Source organism: Macadamia integrifolia, chromosome 10, assembly GCF_013358625.1.
Source record: "Macadamia integrifolia cultivar HAES 741 chromosome 10, SCU_Mint_v3, whole genome shotgun sequence".
NCBI lineage: Eukaryota > Viridiplantae > Streptophyta > Magnoliopsida > Proteales > Proteaceae > Macadamia > Macadamia integrifolia.
The window spans coordinates 24620422-24638872 of record NC_056566.1 but is presented as its reverse complement, the minus strand read 5'-3'; the positions used below and the strand labels follow the sequence as shown (position 1 = coordinate 24638872).

At 37.1% G+C, this 18451-nt stretch overlaps 1 protein-coding gene across 1 annotated transcript in view; it reads left to right on the top strand.

Annotated features, from left to right (window-relative positions):
- The window catches only part of LOC122092313 (isoleucine--tRNA ligase, chloroplastic/mitochondrial), a 48397-nt gene extending 33395 nt beyond the window's left edge, over positions 1-15002 (top strand). The window contains exons 12-16 of the mRNA XM_042662634.1: positions 2339-2576; positions 2769-3055; positions 3185-3321; positions 4428-4575; positions 14854-15002. Of these exons, the coding sequence (XP_042518568.1) occupies positions 2339-2576; positions 2769-3055; positions 3185-3321; positions 4428-4575; positions 14854-15002 (959 nt within the window). The remainder of the gene's footprint in view (positions 1-2338; positions 2577-2768; positions 3056-3184; positions 3322-4427; positions 4576-14853) is intronic.
- The last annotated feature ends 3449 nt before the right edge of the window (positions 15003-18451 follow it).

The window sequence follows — 18451 nt, the reverse complement described above, 5'->3', positions numbered from 1 at the left end:
GTGGTGTGGGGGTTTGGAATTTGACATTTTGGACCCATTTCGCCGGGGGCTGGATCTGAATGTTTTGGTCGAATGGGAAAAATGAGGCAAAATTTGGTCCATTTCAAGTTAAAGAAAAACATGTCCATTTCAGGCCCCAACCAGTGGAATTTTGCCAAGAAACTTCAGGGAGTGCCTATTTAAGCATATTGGAAACACCTCAGGTGGAAGAACTTCAGAGAGAAAAAAACACAGATCAATGTTATATCTGTGAACAGAAAGGACACTTTGCGAAGAACGGTCTGCAGCAGAGAAAAAGAAAGGAAAAGTTTATGAATATGATTTCCAAGCTCCAGGATCCGTATGGAATTGGGAATGATACAGATATTGGTCTGTATTTCTCTTGATGATGATTGATCAGAAGCAGCTCTCTTTGCCTGATTACACATGTTTGGATGATTAGATTGGAAAACAAACACCTAGAGTGGTAGTTTGGATTCAGACCTATTTCTAGTGTATAACGTAACATATTGTTTCCTTTCATGCCTGTGGTACTTCGACCACCATTCTGAACTATCCCATTGGTAGGATTTTTGAAAGCTTGATTTCGCCATTTAGTCCGCTCTGTTTGGGCTGAAACTTGACATGTGGACAAAGGACCTTGAAGTCTACATATCCACAAAATTTTTTCACCATCCGGCATGCCACATTGTCCAATTACTAGGACCACTAAAATAAGCTTCCCTTAGTGGTCTGACTTGGAAGCATTTTCCCTTTTTAAATTCCCGAAATTGAAAAAAAAAAAAATTAAAAAAAAACAAGAGTTTGAAAAAATTATCAGTTTCATCCAAGTCAAGGATCCATGCAAGAGTGAAAATATATAAAATTTTAACCGATTTTCATGTATAAATTCACCATTTCCCCTTTTTCTTTTTATATTTTTCAATTTCCCAAAATTAGACATTAAAAAAGTACAAAAATTTCTCAAAAAAGTTATTATTACATATTTACATGTATCATAGATCTGTTACTTCGTATAAATTATTGAGACAAGAATAATGCATTCATAACAATAAAACCCAGATTTCCTTATTTTTCAGTTTCAGGGAAATGGAAAAGTTTATGAAGAATCTATAGGTTTTTTCAATCTTTGATGCACCAGAAAGGAGGAGTGACCTGATTCAGATAGAGGGACCCAAAAATGGACCCAAAAGAGCTAGAGGCAGGCCAAAACTGACCATATGAGAGGTAGTGAGGAAAGACATGCACAAATGAGGCCTTATCTTGAGTATGGTCTTGAATAGGCCTGATTCGAGGGCTAGGATCTAGGTAGCGGACCCCCTATAGCTGTGTTCTACTTCGTTAACGTTATAACTAATCTGTTTCTTGTAACTTTACTTTTCTTTTTTCCTTGGCTTAACTTGGATCCATGTAGCCGACCCCATTAAGTTGGGATAAAGCTTTGTTGTTATTGTTGTTGTTGTTCAATCTTTGATGCCTAAATCTAGGCCCAGATGTGATCCTTAGCAAAACCAAGTGATAAAAACATAGGCTTAACCCAAATAGCGAAGTTTTTTTTTTTTTCCAACATACCTTCATTTGTGGAGTATGAGTTAATCTTCAAATAGTTGAGCTTTCGGTGTTTAATTTATCATCTGAAGGTTGTTTTATTAAGTAGAAGCCACCCCAGGTTCAGATTTCACCAGAACAAGGCTTCAAATAAGTTTTTCTCATCCTTGATTTGGTTTCCTTAGACCCTTCTTTTCTCTATTTTACAGTTATGTCCCAATACACTTGAGATGTGTCGAGCTGTATCCAACTGCCTGGGGTCGTATTGTTTGATACGAGTTTATATAACCTGATAGGCATGTTGACTTTTTTTATTTACCGGATGTATCGTTTTTGTATCCTACCTGTAACCAGAATTTAATTGTATTGGACGGATACAGTTGATATATATCGAATCTTAATACCAATGTGATATTAACCTGTGGAAAAAATTCTTAAAAAAAGGATACTCGATAATAATGCTGAGAAATTGGGGATACACAGCGTTATTTGTTTTGTTTTGCACAGTTTTGAAGGTTTTTTCCCCTTTCTTTTTTATCTTTTTTGTGTTTCAGCTAAACTTGCTCAATATTCGGTTGATATCTAGGTTTTTTTTTCCCCTCAAAATTCAAGATATTAAAAGTCATATGCTATTAATCACTTGTTTCCAAATTTGCTTTGGCTAAAATTATTGATTTGAATGTTCTGTGATATTTTTCCTCTTTGGCACATATGGCAAATCTAATCCTTTCATGAATAAAAGGTTCCTCTTAAGATTGAGCATGCAATAATATTCTTTCCTGTTGCTCAGCTGTTGCGGTGAATGCTAAGCTTCAGTATGCTGTGGTTGAAGTATTATTACCAATGACGGATGCTTCTAAATCACTGGGAAGTGGAAAACAGAAGCATGGTAATGTTCTGAATGGACAATTGGCAGGGAATCTATTCCTTATTGTGGGGTCGGATCTTGTGCCAACATTAGAATCAAAATGGGGTGTGAAGCTTGCAGTCAAGAAAACTCTATCTGGTTCTGATCTTGAAAATTGCAGGTTTGAACTGAAAATAGAAAGCTGAAGTTCTTACTGGATCCTTGGATACAATTACTGCTCTTTCCCTTTGGTTTTTAAGATTTTCATCTTTTAAGTTTCTTGCAATAAAACTGCGTCAATGACATTTTGGTGATCTATTCGATGAATCTGCCGTATTGTCTCTGATACTGTTGCTTCTGAACATGGGGATAGGTATCTGCATCCAATAGATAAACGGGAATGTCCTGTTGTAATTGGGGGAGACTATATAACGACTGAGTCTGGAACTGGACTGGTCCACACAGCCCCTGGTCATGGTCAGGAGGATTACACAACTGGTCTGAAGTATGGGCTGCCTATACTTTCTCCAGTAGACGATGATGGGAGATTTACTGAAGAAGCTCGTCAATTTAGTGGATTAGATGTCCTCAGTGATGGTACTGATGCCGTGGTAAAATACTTGGATGAACAATTGTTGATTCTTATGGAGGAACCTTACAGTAAGTTGAATACTTTTCTAATATTTGTTTGAAAGATCAAGTGAATTTTGTTTCCTTTTCAGTCATAAAGTTAGTAGTTGATTTGCAACTTCATTGTGAAGTCTTCCGTTTCCTTGTTTTCTGATGTAGAGCATAAGTACCCATATGACTGGAGAACCAAAAAGCCGACAATATTTAGGTCAACAGAGCAATGGTTTGCTTCAGTTGAAGGGTTTCGTCAGGCTGCCATGGATGCAATCGGTCAGGTCAAATGGAAACCGGCACAGGTGTTTATGTAGTCTTTGACCTTTTGCCTGATATTTTTGCCCCCTTTTTTTGAACAAATATATCTCTACTTGCCTTCTAGCAGACTCTGTTTCATAATACCAGTGCTCTTTGTCTGTGCATGGTATGGTCTACATGTTAATTTATTTTCTTTTTATGAGTAATGCTCATTTACATGGTTTGTAAAGATGGCTGTAATTCATCAGGCACAAAGATAATAATTTCCATTGGTTCGATCAACTGATTGGTGCAGATAGATTGGTTCCCTTAAACACCATTAACTATCAGAACTTAGGTCCCCCTCCTTTCTTCTCCCAGATGGTAGGAGAACCGTTAGACTGTCATCATTAACTGCCAAGGATTTGTCATCCACCACTCTGATGTGAGACCACCGGATTCCCATTCGCTGGTTTTTGCCAATTGTTCATTTTGTGATTAAAGTTTGAGGACACTGTTCCACACTTTGATCAATTGTGACTTTTACTCAAAGGTGTGGCATGATATCTTATTCCCTTTGGATACAAGCTTGGTCAATCCAAAGGAAGTGGGCTACCTAGCCACATGATAATTAATGCTCTCAAAGGAAGGTGGGAGTGAGTGTGGAAATTGATTAATCTTGACATCTTTTGGCCCTATGGAGTGAAGGGAATCCCCTGTATGTTTGATAGCTGTGAGGAACCTGCATGGCTTGTGCATAAGGTGGCGTACAGAGATAAGGGATTGGTTATTTTTGGCATCTAATTGTACAGAATTCCAGGGGAATAGGTATACCTCTTGTAAAATAGCAGTGGCACTCATTTCAATTGTAGTGGTCACGTGGATTATTTTATAAGCCTTTGGCTTTTTGACCTAGTAAAAAGGTACGAAAGATCTCCCTTCAGGCCATAGATACAATTTCATTGTCGACAGCGTTCAGGTTTAATAACGCCTTCTTTGCATTTAATTTTTAAATTTTTTGTTTGATTTTTTCCCTTTAATAAAACTTACTATAATGGGGAATTAAGTATTTGTTAATGCATAAGTTGGGTCTTCCTTGTGGTGTTCTGTGGATGGTTTCTTTTCTTGTCGATGGTATTCTCTTTTCTTTAACCACATGATTGTTGTGCAGGCTCAAAACAGAATTTCTGCAATGACTTCCAGCCGCTCTGATTGGTGTATTTCACGTCAAAGGATTTGGGGAGTTCCCATTCCAGTTTTTTATCATGTAGATTCGAAGGAACCTCTGATGAATGAAGAGACGATCAATCATATCAAGTGTAAGAAATTGTTCTACCTAGAGACTGCTTTTAATTGCCCTACAATATAATATCAAAATTATTTTTCTTGTTTTCAGTTGGGTCACTTCACTAGTTCATGACCTGCCCTGTGGGGTTACGATGCGATCCTGGATTCGAAATGGGCCCACTCAAGTAATAGAAGATTTAAAGCAAGAGCTTTAGTGGCAAAACAGTAAATAAATTGAAGTTGCAAAGGGGGGGGGAGTGGCTATCTGGTAATTAAATAGAATATCAGAGGGGGTACTTGGTATGTACAAAGGAAAGAGGGCACTAAGGAATTATAATTCATTGTTTAGGGACAGACTTGGTAGTAAATTAAAATAAAGGTTAGACTAGAAATAAGGAAGAAGGGAGGGGTATTATAGGAAATACAATATATGAAAATTATAGATATAGTGTCACTGGGGTGGGGCAAAGGCTGTCTTCTACCTCCAGCCAAAGTAAGGAGGTGCAAGGAGGTTGAAAACAACAGTGGCAAGCAAGGTTTTAAAACAAGGAATCAGGTATCGGTTTGGTCCTCGTTGATACTGATCTGATCTGGATCTGAATCGGCCAGAATCAGTCGATTCTAGGGTTTTGGACCAAGAATTGGCTGTGTCGAATTGGCGGGAATCAGGATTGGTCACGGACGATTCCAATCTGAATCGGCTGATTCGACTGATTCGATTCTGATTTTTGGAATGGTGGCGAAGAAGGGAAGGGCTTGAAGGATCTCTCTTGAAGGAACTCTGATGGACTTGAAACTGAAGGGGAATGCCAATATTGAGGAGGCCTACTGATCCTACACCATTAACAGTCCAACCTCCTAGAATAACAAGGGATAATAAGGTTTTTAATTCCTGCAGCTGGCTGAAATTAGAATCAGGTCTGAGTTTCTGTTTGAGATTCACAGACCTGAGCGGCTTTTGGTTCCACTTCTACAGTATGAATTGCCTAAGGGTTGCTACTTCTCCACGAAGTTTCAGTTCTAAAGGGAAAGGAGTAAAAGGGATGGGTCGGTAGCAAGGATGATGCAAATCACATCCCTTGGAAAAACATTTTTTGGATTTCTCTGTTTTTTGGGCCACAGTTCAAGTAGTTAGGCTCAAATTTAAATCCCCTGCGGGTTATATGGATCATGGGCTAAGAAACTTTAATTTTATTATTGTAACAGGCCCATTCTATAAGCCCAAATATTAGGGATTTAAGGCCTGTACGGGATTAAGTAGTTTGATTCTATTTTCTTAGTTTCTAATTCCCTGTAATGAGCTAGTGGTTAAGATAGATATTAAGTAGAAGTTTCTAATTTTGTCAGTAATATTTTGCATGTAAAAGCAATGGCCAATGGATCCCCTAGAAGGATTCCGTCCTAGTTTCTATTTTATTTGCTTTCTTTTTTCCTTGTAATTGCTATGGATACTTTCTAGAAGAAGGATTCCTTTTTATTGTTTGCTTGGCGGCCAAGTAGCAAGAAGAGTTTCTGTTATGATAATCTGGCCATTGGCTATTATAAATAGAGAAGTAGGGCCTGCTGCCCACAGGTTTGGCTTTGGATCAATTGAATGTTTCTCTTCGGTGGTGATGCTAAGAGGAGCTCTTGTGGTGTAGCAAGTGGCAACCCAAGGTGGTGAATCTTTGGTTTGGGACTGGTGGTGAAGCCTTTCCCACGGGCCATAGGTGGTGAAGCCTTCGGTGAGGTTCAAGGTTTCGTTTTCGTGCCTGGTCGAAACCGCGAAATATTTCACCAAACCATTTCAATGAGGGCCCAAATGGCCAAAAATTCTTGTAATTCCTATTTTAGGCCCTTTAAACATAGTGGAACCCTTATGTTGTAAGAAAACAAATACAAAATGGTAGTTTAGCTTTAGACCCTCGGTTGGTAGTGTATGCGGTACGCTGTATACACAAAACTTAGTACTAGAACACACATAATTCAATTAAAACAACTAAAATAAGCTTTAGGAATGAATAAGTATAAAATTAGATACATATCATAATAATCAAACGTGATTTCATGGTTCATTACTAAGATATAGGAGTAATTTTGCCAAAAATCATAAAAACTGAGGTTTTCTAGGATGTTCCCTCTTTGGAGTTGAAATCAGAGAAATGATGCCAAAACTCAAAACTGGTCGAAATTTCATCGAAATTGTGAATTTTGGATTGAAACTATGCATTTTGTATATAGGGTTCTGACCAAAACGATACCGAAATCCAAAAAATGGTCGAAATTTCAGACTTTGAAATTTCAATGGCGAAATTTTGATTGGAATATTGCAATTTTTCAGTATCACAGGCTGTTTCGTTTTGATAGCTTACGAAACTGAAATATTTAAGTTGGTTTGAAGAAATTTTCAAAACCTTGTTCCATGGCTCCGGTCATATCCCCTTCTTCTCTTCTCTCTTTCTTCTTTATTCACTGTTTGCCAATATTCCAGCAAATATTCTCTCCATGTGGCCTCTTATTAGGTGACTTCTGAACTTTTTTGTGTTCACTTAATCCCTTATTATTGCTCTCCAAGTTCTCTTTATCTTTTATTATTTTTAAATGCTGTTATAGTTCTGCAATAAGATTATTTGACAGCATATGTGCCTGAAGTTCAATCTCTGTTTTCCCTGAATCTTCCCATCATATTGGGGCCTGAGCTGTAACTCTGTTATTCTCCATCCCGTCTACTCCACTCGACCCAAGTTTGATGTCCATTGGACTGATAGATTGAAAGTTATGCTAGTTCTCATTACTTTTTTATTTTCTATTTTCTTTCTTCTTTCTATTCTGTCCATGTGTGTTTCTCATAATCTAACCATCACTTTGCTTTGATATTTTAACCACATACTCACCATATTAGGGCCTTTAATACGTGTTAGTTTCAGCTCCATCAGATATGTGGTTTGTATGTAGGTGTCCATGGATAGATTCGGCTTTGGTACCAAATATTGCAATCTGAAATTCCAGATTATAGATCTTAGATGCAAGCAGGCACAAGTAAGTGTACTTACTTAGCTTAAGCTTAGATTGAAGAACTAAGTGTTGTGTACCAGCCTCAGCGAAACCCTTCTTTGCTGTAACGTGGTTCTGCACTCAACTCTCCTTACAAAGGTCAGCCAGGGAGTCTTAGTTTAGCTTCTTTTAGTTTCCTTTCACTCCCCTTCCATCGATCTTCTTGGGAGGAAGAAGAGAAGGGAAGAAATCAGGTTTGGGATACCAATCGCGAATGCACCACACAACACCACAAAAACTCTTAAAAAGAAAAAAAAACTCGTATTCTTTACTCAAACGATCTTTAATTGATGGGCGGTGTATGGCACATGCATAAATACATAAAATTCCTAAATTGACTCTTAAAACAATGAAGTATATAAACTCAAAACAGAACTCTTATTAAATAGAACCGTATCTAGATATAGTATTCTAATCTAACTTATAGACTTAATTTCTAATCCCATGTACTAAGAGCCCGTTTGGTATCGTTTCTGTTCCAGAAATTCCGTTTCGTGTCAAAAACGAAAATTTCAGTTTCTGTGTCAAAACGCCGCTTTTAAACGATTTAAGGCTGTTTGGTGAATCTGTTTCTAGAACAGTTTCAGAAAAAAAAAAGCGAAAGTTCTGCCGTTTGGTAATGCTTGTTTCAGATTTTTTTTTTTTTTTTTCTTTTCTTTTCTTTTCTTTTAAGTCAATAATTACAGAAATAACATTAAAATACTTTGAGCATATAAATCCTTTGGGACAATAAAGTATTACATACCAACTAAAAAAAACATGGTTCCAAAATGATGAATAAAATACAGAATTAACAATGCCTTATCCAAGTTAATTATTACATAATTCCCCAAATTTTCACTTTTTGTCCAAGTCTAAAGACTTGAATGCATGGAGGATGTCTTTCATCTTATTTGTTTGGTCCTCTAATCCTTTAAGTGTCCCTTCCAGATATCCTTTCATGTACACGTTCGAAGTGGATGGTGGTGTGGATGATGTTGATGTTGAGCTTTCTGAACATACTATATGTTGTATGATGGAGATATGTGTTTCATCTTTCAACCATACAAACATACCACATCTACGGTTATCAACCTATATCAAATAATAGATGTGATTAGGGTCGTTGAAATTTAACATCGAATTAAAAAAAATCTAAAATTATCTATAGGTATAGATCAATCATAGAAATAAATTACCCTAGTTGAATTTGGGCTACATAGAAAATACTGTCCCTTGTTTGGACCTATCGTCGCAGTTCATATTTTGCATTGACCTTTACCACATCTACATAGATGTAGATCCACTCACATGAAAAAATTACATGAATCTTGACACTTGAAAAATTCTCTTCCAATATTTTTACCCGACTTGGTTGTATATTTACCACAACTCTTCCCGCAAATTTCACAATTTGCTATTATGAGTGGGGGGCATAGAAGAAGTCATCTGTAACAGTAATTTAAATATCAAAAAAGTTAATATAGCATCCAAATATATGACATTCATAATAATATATCAACTTGTATCACATACATAAATGTAACATAAAACAAGTACTACATCACTTGAAACATCAATTTAGGTTTTCAGTTTCGTCAAAATAGTTATCGGTTTTAGTTTTCAACTAGTTCTGGCATCCTTTGCTGTCTAGCCATTGCATTTGTAATTCTTAGCCTAGTGGCATTCATCTCTTTTGCCCTATTTCGTTGACTTGATTGTGCTATAGAATGATCAACGACATCTTTATGTGCCGGATTAAAGTCATCTTCTGCAACTTTCAAATCATCACTCATCCCCACGGATTCAGCATCAACAATATGCTCTTCTCGAATATAGTTGTGTAGCCCACAACATGCCAGTACGATTGATACCTGAGTTTTCACTGAACTGGTGCATTAGCCTTAAAAATTTGAAATTTGTTCTTCAATACCCCAAATGTACGTTCAATGACATTCCGAAGTGATGAATGTCTATAATTGAACAACTCTTTTGCTGTTCTTGGAGATCACTCCTTGCCTGTTCAAGTATTCGACAATCATTTGCACTACCTTCTTATCCCGCATACACATGTGAATCGTATGTCAAATGAACATGCACACATCACATTTTGAATTGTGATCCCCTTCCAATTCCTATATCGAGTTTGATCCTCTCTTGGAACTATCGCATGGATGTGAGTACCATCTATGGCGCCAATACAGTGCTATGACATATAGTGACAATTAAATGGTCACTACATATAAGAATATAAATATTTGTATCTTTAATTACAAACATGTATCATATTAACATATTTACCTTGAAAAAAGGGTAGTATTTCGGGTTCTGTGCAATCTCTGTCAGTATCATACTGACGTCTGGAGGTTTGATTTTCTCCTTAGCCAGGTGTTACATTGCAATCAAGACAACATTGAATGTTCGACTAACTGTTTCTCCTGAGTGGTTGAAATGATTTTGGGTGTCCCTATTACTTGAACCTTTCCCAACAATCCATAGGAACATTCCAAGCTGTTCATCCACTCGGATGTTGGTCGTGTCTTTCAACCACCCCCTATGTCTAACATAATCACAGGTTGAGGAAGACATGATGTCCCATCCTAAACTCTTCATAGCATCTGTTGGCATGCCCATTCAATACTTCATGCATCATGATAGCACCTGGAAATACACTATCCCTACATGGTTCTCGAATATATACAGCCTCACTTAGTAATTCCATTCCCATGTGAATGATCATATCTTCTTCATCACTAGAAGTTTCACATAATGCATATGACATAACTGCAATAAATTGACAACTACTTCTCAATTTCAAACAAATAACTGTAAAACATAATAATCTAACACATTGTCCCAACCCAAAACACATGTTCAACATTACACACATCAATAAAAAAAAAAACAAAAGAAATAAAACACAAGTAGCTATCATTGAAATTATTGTCCTGAATTCAAAATTATCAGAAGTAGCATTCAAACACAACCATCAAAATTAGTCTCAACAGTAGAATCAAACAAAGGGCCTGTTGCCCCAAAACTACTCCAAGGCATCTAAAAGCCAAGTCCTCTTAACAGGCTCTGCACAGACAAACAACTCCCTCCAACTAGGATCAGCACACATATGACTGGTGGCCTTCAAGTATGTCTCCTTTGACATATCCAGTATAGAGGATAATACCACCTCACATGCACTCACACTGAAATCTCGAGGACGAGATGCACCTTCCCCACCACGAACAGGAGATGTAACGGAAGTACTGGATGCTTTTTCAATTTTAATAGATAAATACTTTCTATACAAGTCCTAGACGTGGCTATCTCCCTTATTGGCGCTCTTTTTTCTTCGTCCCGTGGGTGTCCTATCAAGATTTCGCTTTGTGGTGGTCTGAGTTGGAGTAGGAGTATCCTCATGGAAGGGGTCAGTCATGCCTAAATGCACCGGGGTACTAGGGGATTCAAAGACTTGCTCAATATCAACAGTATTAACAGCTTCGATGTCATCCAAATCTTGAGCGCTGTCAACCCCTAAGTTTCCTCTACCATAGGCATCCTCAAATATCATGCTCAAATCTGGCCAGTTGTTTAGTCCATACTTTTTGTTTTTCAACCAACCTGGATTTGCCTGCATAAGCAGTCATTGTATCACTTAAATGTACTACTCATTGCAATATAATTTTGAAATAATTCAACTAGTTAGTGAGATCTATTGTACCTGTATTGCCCTATCCCATACGGACTCATCATCAACTGTGACTGATTTTGTCATTGAGTTCCACCCAAACCTAGTTTTGTCAAGTAGTCTCTTGAATTGTTGGTATTCATGTTTCAACTTGTTCATCTTGTTGCGTAATTGTTCTCTCCCAACTGTACGATTTAAAGCCTTCTGAAATTGCTTTGTAATGTCCTCCCATCTAGTTTTGTTAAATGAATTATTTGATTTGTGACCATTTTTTACAGTTCTTTCATTGCCTCAATGAAAACAGTGGTCTCAAGTTCTGACCACTTAACGATAGGGATACTACTTCCAGACATAATAGCTAGACATTATAAGTTAGTGTAAAAAGTTAGCATACTGGGTTAAAAAAGATTGAACACTAAAAAAAGAAATAACAAAGCTCATCTTCTGAATATGATACAAACATTTCTAAATAAAACTTACATGCATGAAGAGTAACAATTTCTTGTACTAAAAAAACAAAAAGTAATATAAGCAACATAAGACCAAGCAAAGTAACAAAGAAACCAAGTAACAATGTCTTATTACAATTATCAAATAAAAATTACCAAAGAAATCTGGAAATCCGATTTGGAATCATACCCAAGCAAAGTAACAAAGCTCCAATAAAATCAGATTTGGGGAGACATAATGGAAAGACCAATAAAACCAAGCAAAGTAACAAAGAAATCAAGCATAGGAAAGTAACAAAGAAATGAAGGATAGCAAAGTAATGAAGAAATCAAGCTATCCAAATTATTAGTATAAGTTGCCACTTCACTAAGATCGCACTATGTATGGGCTGAAAAATGGATGACTAAGATTGATGCAAATTATGAAAGCTATCCGATAGCTGAATTCAGAATTATGATAGTTTCCTACTTCAGATAGGAACTAAAAATTCAGGCAACAGCAGGAATTGATAGACAAAAGATTTCATACTCTAAACAGGGCTTAGATAATGATCCAACTGAATGATTCAGTAGCAAACAGAGCCATAAACAGTTAACGGAAATCAAGTTCAAAAGATCAAATCAGAAAAGTGAGGATTTTAAGAATTTGAATGGCACCAGGAAAACTAAAAATTGCATGGAGTTTGAATACCAGAACAGGATTTAGTCATGCATTTATGCATCTAATCATTTAACATTCTTGCCTTTTTTTTTTTCTTTATTTATTTATTTTTATCACTAGTAAAGAATGACCAGATCAAAATTGGATCCCAGTACTACTGATGAATCATCATTGTTGTTATAGTTCTACTGTCTAATTAATACTACTCTCAATCAAATGCTGCAGAAGAGAAGATTTCCATGATAGGTCAAATAAAAGTTCATCCTATATGCCACAGATGCCCAAGTCCTCCACCCCCACCAGCAGTGGGTCCTAACACGGACATGAACCATGACTGAGCCCTCAGCCCTACTGTGCCGCTAGTGATCCTTGGAACTGCTGGACAGAAGGGTTGTGGCTTTGATGTTATTCAATAATCAAGTAGGCTGTGTTACTATGGCTACTGTACTACTCCTTGTACTGTAATGGACTGAATATATATATATATATATATATCACCAATAAATCCAGAATGAACCACTAGTTAGCTCTATCTTCATAAATGTGAGTACTTATGTAGACTTGGATTGGAAAAATATTACACCTTGGCTTAATATCCAAATCAAGTTCACATTTGAAGAAGCATAATAGAAATGGGACTATGAAAATTTGATGGGAAGATGAATTCAAGAAATAGAAACAGAATCAGAACCAGAAGTAGAACTCAGGAGAAGGAAGCATTGCATTCCATGAGAAAACATCTCTGTGAGACACTCTTTAGAACAGGTCTTGAGCATCTAAGATGTAGCCAGATTTAGCATAAATCTGGAGAAGACGATTGTGAAACAAAGAAGTCGTGGGAGTAAAGGAGTGAAGCTCCAATCAATCCGCAATCTCCTTGCTTGATCAGCATCGGCAGTTCGAAAGAATTCGAGCAAGAGACGGGAGTAAGCTTCAGTTCCGGCACAGCCATGACAGTAGAGTAAACCCTCTTTGGTTCTCTCTGGTTCACAATGAGGTGCTAACCACTAACCCTAGAAAAACCCAAGTCCGAACTCTCAAATTGCAGAGACTTTAGAGGTAAACAATACCGAACTCTCCAATCTTGATTTGGGTTGTAGATCAGGGTATTATAAAGTTTATTGAGGTCATGATCCATCATCAACATATCAGAGAAGATGCAAAGAGCTAGGGCATACCTGTTTGAGAAAAAAGGAGCAGAGAGGTAGGCGTACCTGCTGAGTCTAGGATTCAAGGTCGATCGTGCTTCTCTTCTCCGGTGATCGGTCTTCTTCTTCTCCAGCTCTGTGTGCGCAAAGGTGAAATGCATAGGTGAAAAAAAGGGCGAGTGTATTTTATCGGGAACTTGAGAGTGAAGTCGAGGATTCAAGGTCGATCGTGCTTCTCTTCTCTGGCGATCGGTCTTCTTCTTCTCCAGCTCTGTGTGCGCAAAGGTGAAATGCAGAGGTGAAAAAAGAGGTCGAGTGTATTTTATCGGGAACATTGGAGAGTGAAGTTGTAAAAATCGTTCATTTTTTAGAACGTTTGGAACGAAACTTGTTGGACAGAATGGAGCCTTGTCTTTCCGTCTTTGGTCCTTCAAATCGTTTTTTTTCCAACTTTTGTTTCAAAAAATCTGAAATACATCATATGGTTGCCATTTTTTGTGTTTTTTCATTCTATTGAAATGAAAAAAATGGTAGAAACGTTTTTTAAGAACGATACCAAACGGGCTCTAACATTACCCCCACTTTATGGGCTTATAAATTCGGCTTATTACAATGAGACCGAAGAAAATAAAAGGCCCAACCTATAATATAACTATCTAAAGGTCAACTTCAGCCCAGTGGACTGCCATCATCACCTTGTGAGCCTCCCAACTAGGGCATAGTGCATCAGCGCCTGCCTAGGAAGCAAGGTGCTTGGGCACTGCCTTGCATATGATGAAGGGTCCTGCACCAATCTCACTGGTAAAATTTCAGTCCAAATAAAAAGTGGCTCAAAATTTTGATCCGAGGTTTCAAAATTACAAAAAATAGCACAAAGAGGACGATAAATACAATATTTCAAAATGGCATCTTTGTAGGTCTTAGCCACGTCCTTTGCTTTGGCTGTGAAAATTTACAAATGAGATGGGTGCCACATGTTTACTGCCATTTGACTTGTTGTGGAGCATTTAGCTTCCCTAGCCACAGTGAAGTCTGGATTACTGCTTTCAATTCTGACTATTTTTTCTGTTCAAAAAAAATATTGTGATCAAGTATTATACATATTTAACTTATATAGTTTCTAATGTGCAAGTTTGAGATTGACATATTGGGTGTCTACGAGGCACCAAATACTCATCGTTTGCTTTTATAGGACTAGATTTCAATATGGAATACTTTTTAGATGCTGTGATTATTCTTAACCATTCAGTTTATGCCTGTTAAAGTATCCTACTTTGAAGTTTTCTGGTGTATGATGCCATGAAAACATTAAATCCTAGAATTTGATCATTAACTTTAATCTAGTTATTTCTTTGCAGCTGTGATATCCAAAAAAGGAAGTGATGCATGGTGGTACATGTCAGTGGAGGATCTACTCCCAGAAAAATACCGTGATAAGGCATCAGATTATCAAAAAGGATATGATACAATGGATGTTTGGTTTGATTCGGGTACTTCCTTAGAATAACAATATTCAGATATTTAGTATATATTGTTTTGGGTATTTACTGACATGCTTATGGAATTTTTTTGCCCTTCAACTGCCAAAAATTGGTCCTTTGCTTTTTCTTTATGAGACTAATATCTGATACTTTTCCTTTCTGATCTTTTTGATTAATATTTGTTTCATTTAAGATTATAGAGACCTCTTGATTTTTTTTCTTTCTTTTGATGAAGGAATATAGCATTACTTGGCTTCCTGGATTAAACTGAGATCCAGTCCCCTCTCCCCTAGCGTCCTGACCCTCTCCTAACCCTTCCATGTTCCTCCCCACTCCGGCGGCTTCAACCGCCGGATTACTGCCTCCTCCTCCCCCTCCTCTGCCACCTCCCCCTGCTTCTACCTCCAGCCTCCTTGATCCACCACCATCCCATTTCTCTTCACCTCCTAGTCCCCCCTCCCAAAACCCCTGGAAATCTGTAGCTTCTCCCCACTCTCTCCCTTGACGTGATGGCCTTCCCCTATCCTTCATTCCTCCCACTCATTTCAATGAGTCATAGTGGGCTACTGCCCTTCCTGTTTGCTAGATTCAGAGATTGCAAAGTGGAGCAACTGCCTCATTGGCCATTTCCTTGGAAGCCGCCGTCCCTTCCCTATTGTGAAGACCTCACTATCCCAGCAATGGGGAACCTTCAGCAAGCTCTCCACGTTTCTTCCCGACAATGGTATTTTTATTTTCCACTTCTCAAGTGAAGATGAAAAGAATAATGCCCTTGAAGGTGGCCCCTGGCTTGTAGGAAAGAAGCAAGTTTTCCTCAGACAAAGGGACCAACACTTACCCCTCAACAAAGTGGATTTCAAAATCATCCCAGTTTGGGTTTCTGTGCCAAATCTTCCACTCCATTATTGGTGTTCTCAGGGTCTAAGCATTACTGGGTCTATCATCGACTCATCAGTAAGCCTCTCCACTCCTAAGGATTAAAGTATCGGTATTGGTCATCGTGTCAGTCGGCCAAAATTAAGATACGTATCGGCGGGTATCGTATTGGAGATACGCTAAAGATACACACATAAATGGATAGAAAACACTTTTTTATACACTTTTGCATGAAAAAAATAGTTAAAAAAAGCTATATATAACATGTATTATGCAAAACACTAAATTGAGAGTATCGCACTAAGAATCCAAGGTTTGTAGTTGTCTTATAAATGTAAAATCCTTATTCCCAACCTTGATTTTCATTTTAGTTAGAGAGAAAAAATGATTGGCAGCAACTTTGAAATAAAAAGCCCCCAAAAAATCATGCTGCATAGTTGTCAAGGCATCGCCTAGGCGGCGACTAGGCGTCTAGGCGGTTTGCCTGGGGCCTAGGTGACAATCGCCTTATTGCACTGCATGTCGCCTTGTGTTTTGACACTTATTTATGCTAAATATCAATTAAGTAAATGGTTTTATATTTGTTATTTCATTTACTTAAGATATTATTCATAAATAAGCAAATACCCCCTATTTGAATCCAATAAAAATAGTTTAAAAATCAAATTCCGAAAGGATTAAAAGTTAACCTCCCAGTCCAAGAACAAAATCTAGATTTTGGTTACAGGGGCGATTTTCATCTTTTAAATACTGAGGTTTTTCTCTAAAAATTTTATAAATTCTGTCATTTTAAAACTTTGCTAAAAACTAAAAGTCCGGTAAAATAATATTTTGTTTTGATATCCATAAAATTATTTTCATTCAGGCGATTTTAACAGTATTCATGCACTTAAAAATAAGTTTGATTGGAGCATTATTTTGTCATTGCAACTCAGATTTAAGTAATCTTAGACTTGTTAGAAAACTGATTTTATGTTATAACTATGACAAAAAGTCTCATATAAAAATAAAATCATTTGACCAGTCAAACTTATTATAGAATAAGAGCATTTCGCTAAGTGTTGATTTATTACAACTTAATATGACTTAATGTTAATTTTTTATGATTTGATGTGGCTTAATCTTGATTTTTTATGATACAAGGTATATATAACTTACTAAATAATGTTAGAAAATAGGAAAAATAAAAAATAACACTTGTTCGCCTTAAGGCGGGCACCTTCTCGCCTAAGCGCTTAAATAACCCTCCACCGCCTTGGTTCGCCTTGGCGCCGTGCCAACTATGGTTCAATTCAACCAATAAGAGGTGAGAGGGGTCCGCTATACCATGGAACACCCCAATGTCGGACATGTCATTTGTGTTGAAACTTCATCAAGTTCAGTCACCTTTGCAAACATTATCAGGAGCCCAAAAAGTTTTCCACTAGTGTCGAAAGTGTTAATGTTTGTCCTTCTTAGACCCTGCAGTAGCGGGAGCCTTGTGCACTGGCTTGCTCTTTTTTTATCAAAAGTGTGAATGTTTCACTGAACAACTAAATTAGTTTTCTTTCAGGTAAGAGCATAAGAAGATACCACATTTATCTTCTAATTCCAAGTTTAGTCCTTTGTTTGATATTCTTGTATATCTTTGTGCCTTAAATGAATTAATGCAAAAGGATACAAAGTACTGAAAATACAAATAAAACACAATTTTTTCTCCCAACAAACACCTCTAGAAAATACTGCAATTGGTGCTACAAATACCGAAAACTTGCTTGTCTCTCCAAGACTCCAGCACAATATGGTTGTCAGTAAACATTAACATTGTTATGGAAAATTATAATGAATGCATTCAGATTATTAATTCACTTTCTTACTTGGAAACAGTATGTATTAGCCAAGTTTAGATAGCCAATCAGATACATCCAACTTCCTGAGATGTAACAAAAATACACAATCTGACAGCCATACCTAACCAATGTACCATAGATCCTTCAATCTCTCCCTCTTATGGATGATTGAATATAAATAACAAATATGGGCATTTTGGGGTATCACTTTCAAGGTTTTAAGTATCCTACCGTATCCACCAATACTAACCGATAGGTAAAATTTCTTTAAGAAACCTCATCTTTTATATATACTCAATTGAATGCACTAGCCTCATTGTACTTTTCTCTCCTTTTTGTAAATGATATATTTTACATATTACCTATTTATAGTGTTTTATGCTTTGAAACTGCATTTTACATATATCCTAAGCATTTCCATAAGTATCCTACATCTATCTAATATGATATAATACGTCTCCTAAAATCACCCTTCTAATATAATACCCACTACCGATGCTTTAAACCTTTCTCTTGGTATTCAATCTTGACCACTCCCTCATGTCTAGTCAACTCCTAACCAGCTTAAATAAAATATTTTGATTCTAAAATATCCTTCATATGATACCTTGCCAGTTACCCTTTTTCTGTCAAGTTTCTCTAACAAATTGTATTGTCAGCAAACAACATATACAATAATGTCATATCGGAGAGACACCAGACCCTCCCCAAACCCCACAGTGAGGGAGCCTTATGCACTGGGTATGCCCTTAATCGTATTGAAGAGACGC